We start from the raw sequence: 3,019 nt of genomic DNA on the forward strand, positions 1-3,019 counted from the left end.
TTTTTTTTTTTTTTTTTTTGGGTCTTTTTCTCAGGTTTGGGATTTGATCAAACTAGCTGAATATCTTACTAAGAGGGATGATATAGACCCAAAAAGGATAGGAATTACCGGCATGTCCCTAGGAGGTCAGTCATATAACAAATTGAGTTGCATGATTTGTAATAATTATAGTACGTACGTAGTCATATANTATATATATATATATATATATATATATATATATATATATATGTACACTAATTTTATTCATTGGGAAACCAATATACAGGGATGCAGGCTTGGTTTGCTGCTGCAGCTGACACCCGCTATTCCGTGGTTGTCCCTTTAATCAGTGTTCAGGTGCAAAAATCATCATTACTACTCTTTCTTTGCCAAAAAAGAACGATATAAAACAACATATATAACTACTATGAGACCTATTCTTTTGCTTGTAAAGAGGATATATATATGGTTTCCTAATTCAAAAACTTTTGAATGTTGGGCAGGGATTTAGATGGGCAATCGACAATGATGTCAGTCCGGTTTTGAAAGCTTTATTTGAACGTCAGATTTTGAAAAACTCACTAAAAGATTCAATATATATAAACTAAAAGTATGAGAATTATAATTCCTTTGCCTTTTTTTTTTTCTATGGTTTCAGAAGCAAGGATTGATCTGGGAAAGAGTGTGATCGACAAAGAAGTAGTCGAAAAGGTAAAGAAACTTGGAAAATGACTACGAATTCGGACTGCGACTCAAATATACATACAGTTGACAAGTATTTGATTGACTTAAAACAGGTGTGGAACAGAATAGCTCCTGGACTAGCTTCTAAGTTTGACTCACCTTACTCATTACCAGTGATTGCTCCACGGCCTCTTTACATCCTTAACGGTGAGCACAATTGAGATATATGCTCATTATCTATCTGACACACTTACAAGTTTTTTTCCGGATTTTCATGTGCAGGTGCAAAGGATCCTGGCGCCCCTCTTGGCGGACTAGAAGTTCCTTTAAAGAGAGCTGAGAAGGCTTATAAGGATACTGGTTCTCCTGGAAATTTTAAGGTACATCATCACTGATCTAATCTATATATAGTTGTAACTGCAACCACCGGATAGAGAAACTAAAAATAGACTTTTGATGTTTCTTGAGAGCAGTTCAAAGCAGAAGATGGAATTGGACACGAAGTGACGAGTTCTATGATCAAAGAATCATCAGACTGGTTTGACAAATTCCTTAAACAAGGAGATACGACTTATGAATAAAGCAATTGAATATCTGGATCAGCTACTTTCTCACGCTGAACCTCTTTGTACTCCTTAAACAGTCTCGCTCGTGATGATGCCTATATCTATATCCACACATCAATCATTTTGACCTTAAAAATTCTTAGACAGGACAATTAGTATGTAAAACTAGAATATGACCCGTGCTAGAGCACGGGTTGAAATTCATTTTTTTTGTTTATTTGGTAAATTTTATTTAATTGAAAGAGATCAACAAACCCTAAACAACATTATATATTTTTGTTTGTTAATTTTTTGATTTGTCTAGTGTTTAAAATTATATATTGTATTTTGATAGTTAATTCTATGACTTAATCTATAGTATAGCGCATATTAATTTTAGGACCAAATATGTAACTTATGTTTGTTAATTTAAAAAGTTTAAAAACAGCCAGCACATGTCCAAATTAAATTATTTAAAAAGTTTATTATAGTATATAAAACTATACAATTCAACAAAAGAAATATATGAAATGAATTTAGATATTCAAATTTTGACTCGTTACTCAGTAAAAAATTTGGATATCATTTGGACCCTGGTTATCATTTATGGATATCATTTATTATCTATATATGAAGAGTTATCTTATGAAGAGTATAGGGTCAATGTATATCCTATATATAACCTATTTTTATTTTATGCATTTGTAACCATTTCTATTTTTTTATATAAAGTCTACGATTTGATACAAACATAAGAAAGGAGGATCTTCATATATATTATAACTAAATCTTGCTCCACGATTTATGGATATCATTTATCATTTATTATCTATATATGAAGAGTTATCTTATGAAGAGTATATGGTTAATGTATATCCTATATATAACCTTTTTATTTTTATGCATTTGTAACCATTTATATTTTTTATAAAGTCTACAAAAACTAAGTTGTGTACTTCCCTTTTATTAAAAGGGGATAATAAAATTGTTCTATTGATACATTCATTCATGGTGTTAGATAATTACAAAACACATTTCTAATATATTGATTCTTATAACTATTTAGTATTTTCAATTTCAGAATTAAAATAAAGTGAAAATAAAATTACCAATAAATTAACTTTTTTGAAGATATTATACTTTAATTTTTTAAAAGAATTTAAACCACAGAAATTTGTTTGACAAAAAAAAAAAACCACATAAATTCTATTATATATCAATTAAGAATGAAGTACATATCTAACACCATAAAATATCAAAAAATATTTTTGTTGGTCAACTCAACTCCGAATAATCTAGTTGTTGTGAGATGCAATACTGATGATACTTATTTTTTTCCAACTATTTTATTATATGCATTTTGGGATACAAATATGAAACGCGAAGTTTTTGCCTAATGTGATTTTATGTTGACAGTAATGGGCTGTTAGTCCGACCAGTCCCAGACTCAAATAAAAAGATTTAAGGCCCAATCGTTTGGTCTTAAATGTGTTTATCGTTTCTCACCCTTAAAAGAAAAAGACCATTATGCCCCCAAATCAGACTTATACATGAACAAAAATTAATGAAACAACAACAAAAAAACTCAAATCCCTAAAACTGAAAAATCAAAAATATATATCTTTCAAAGACGAATCCATGGACGAATCCGTCGCCAAAGTAATCTTCTTCTCCTCCTTATGCCTTTTTTTTCCTTGTTTTTTTCTGTTTGTTTCTCTATTGATGGTTTCTTGCTTCACAAGTTTTAACTTTATGTAAGAAATAGATTTGAATTTCTGATTAGAAGATTTTTTTTTTTTTTTTTTTTT

The 3,019-nt window shown here is 29.7% G+C and overlaps 2 protein-coding genes across 2 annotated transcripts in view; both read left to right on the forward strand.

The window, feature by feature from the left end:
* Positions 1–1,468, forward strand: part of LOC104769035 (putative hydrolase YtaP) — a 3,887-nt gene extending 2,419 nt beyond the window's left edge. The window contains exons 9-15 of the mRNA XM_010493156.2: positions 35–125; positions 269–339; positions 486–543; positions 641–693; positions 780–873; positions 949–1,046; positions 1,140–1,468. Coding sequence (XP_010491458.1) covers positions 35–125; positions 269–339; positions 486–543; positions 641–693; positions 780–873; positions 949–1,046; positions 1,140–1,247 — 573 coding nt within the window. The 3' untranslated portion in view covers positions 1,248–1,468. The remainder of the gene's footprint in view (positions 1–34; positions 126–268; positions 340–485; positions 544–640; positions 694–779; positions 874–948; positions 1,047–1,139) is intronic.
* Positions 2,811–3,019, forward strand: part of LOC104769036 (nucleolin 1-like) — a 2,100-nt gene continuing 1,891 nt past the window's right edge. Inside the window, exon 1 of the mRNA XM_010493158.1 lies at positions 2,811–2,870. Within this exon, the coding sequence (XP_010491460.1) occupies positions 2,850–2,870 (21 nt within the window). The 5' untranslated portion in view covers positions 2,811–2,849. The remainder of the gene's footprint in view (positions 2,871–3,019) is intronic.

The sequence above is a fragment of the Camelina sativa genome, chromosome 20 (genome assembly GCF_000633955.1).
Source record: "Camelina sativa cultivar DH55 chromosome 20, Cs, whole genome shotgun sequence".
Taxonomy (NCBI): Eukaryota; Viridiplantae; Streptophyta; class Magnoliopsida; order Brassicales; family Brassicaceae; genus Camelina; species Camelina sativa.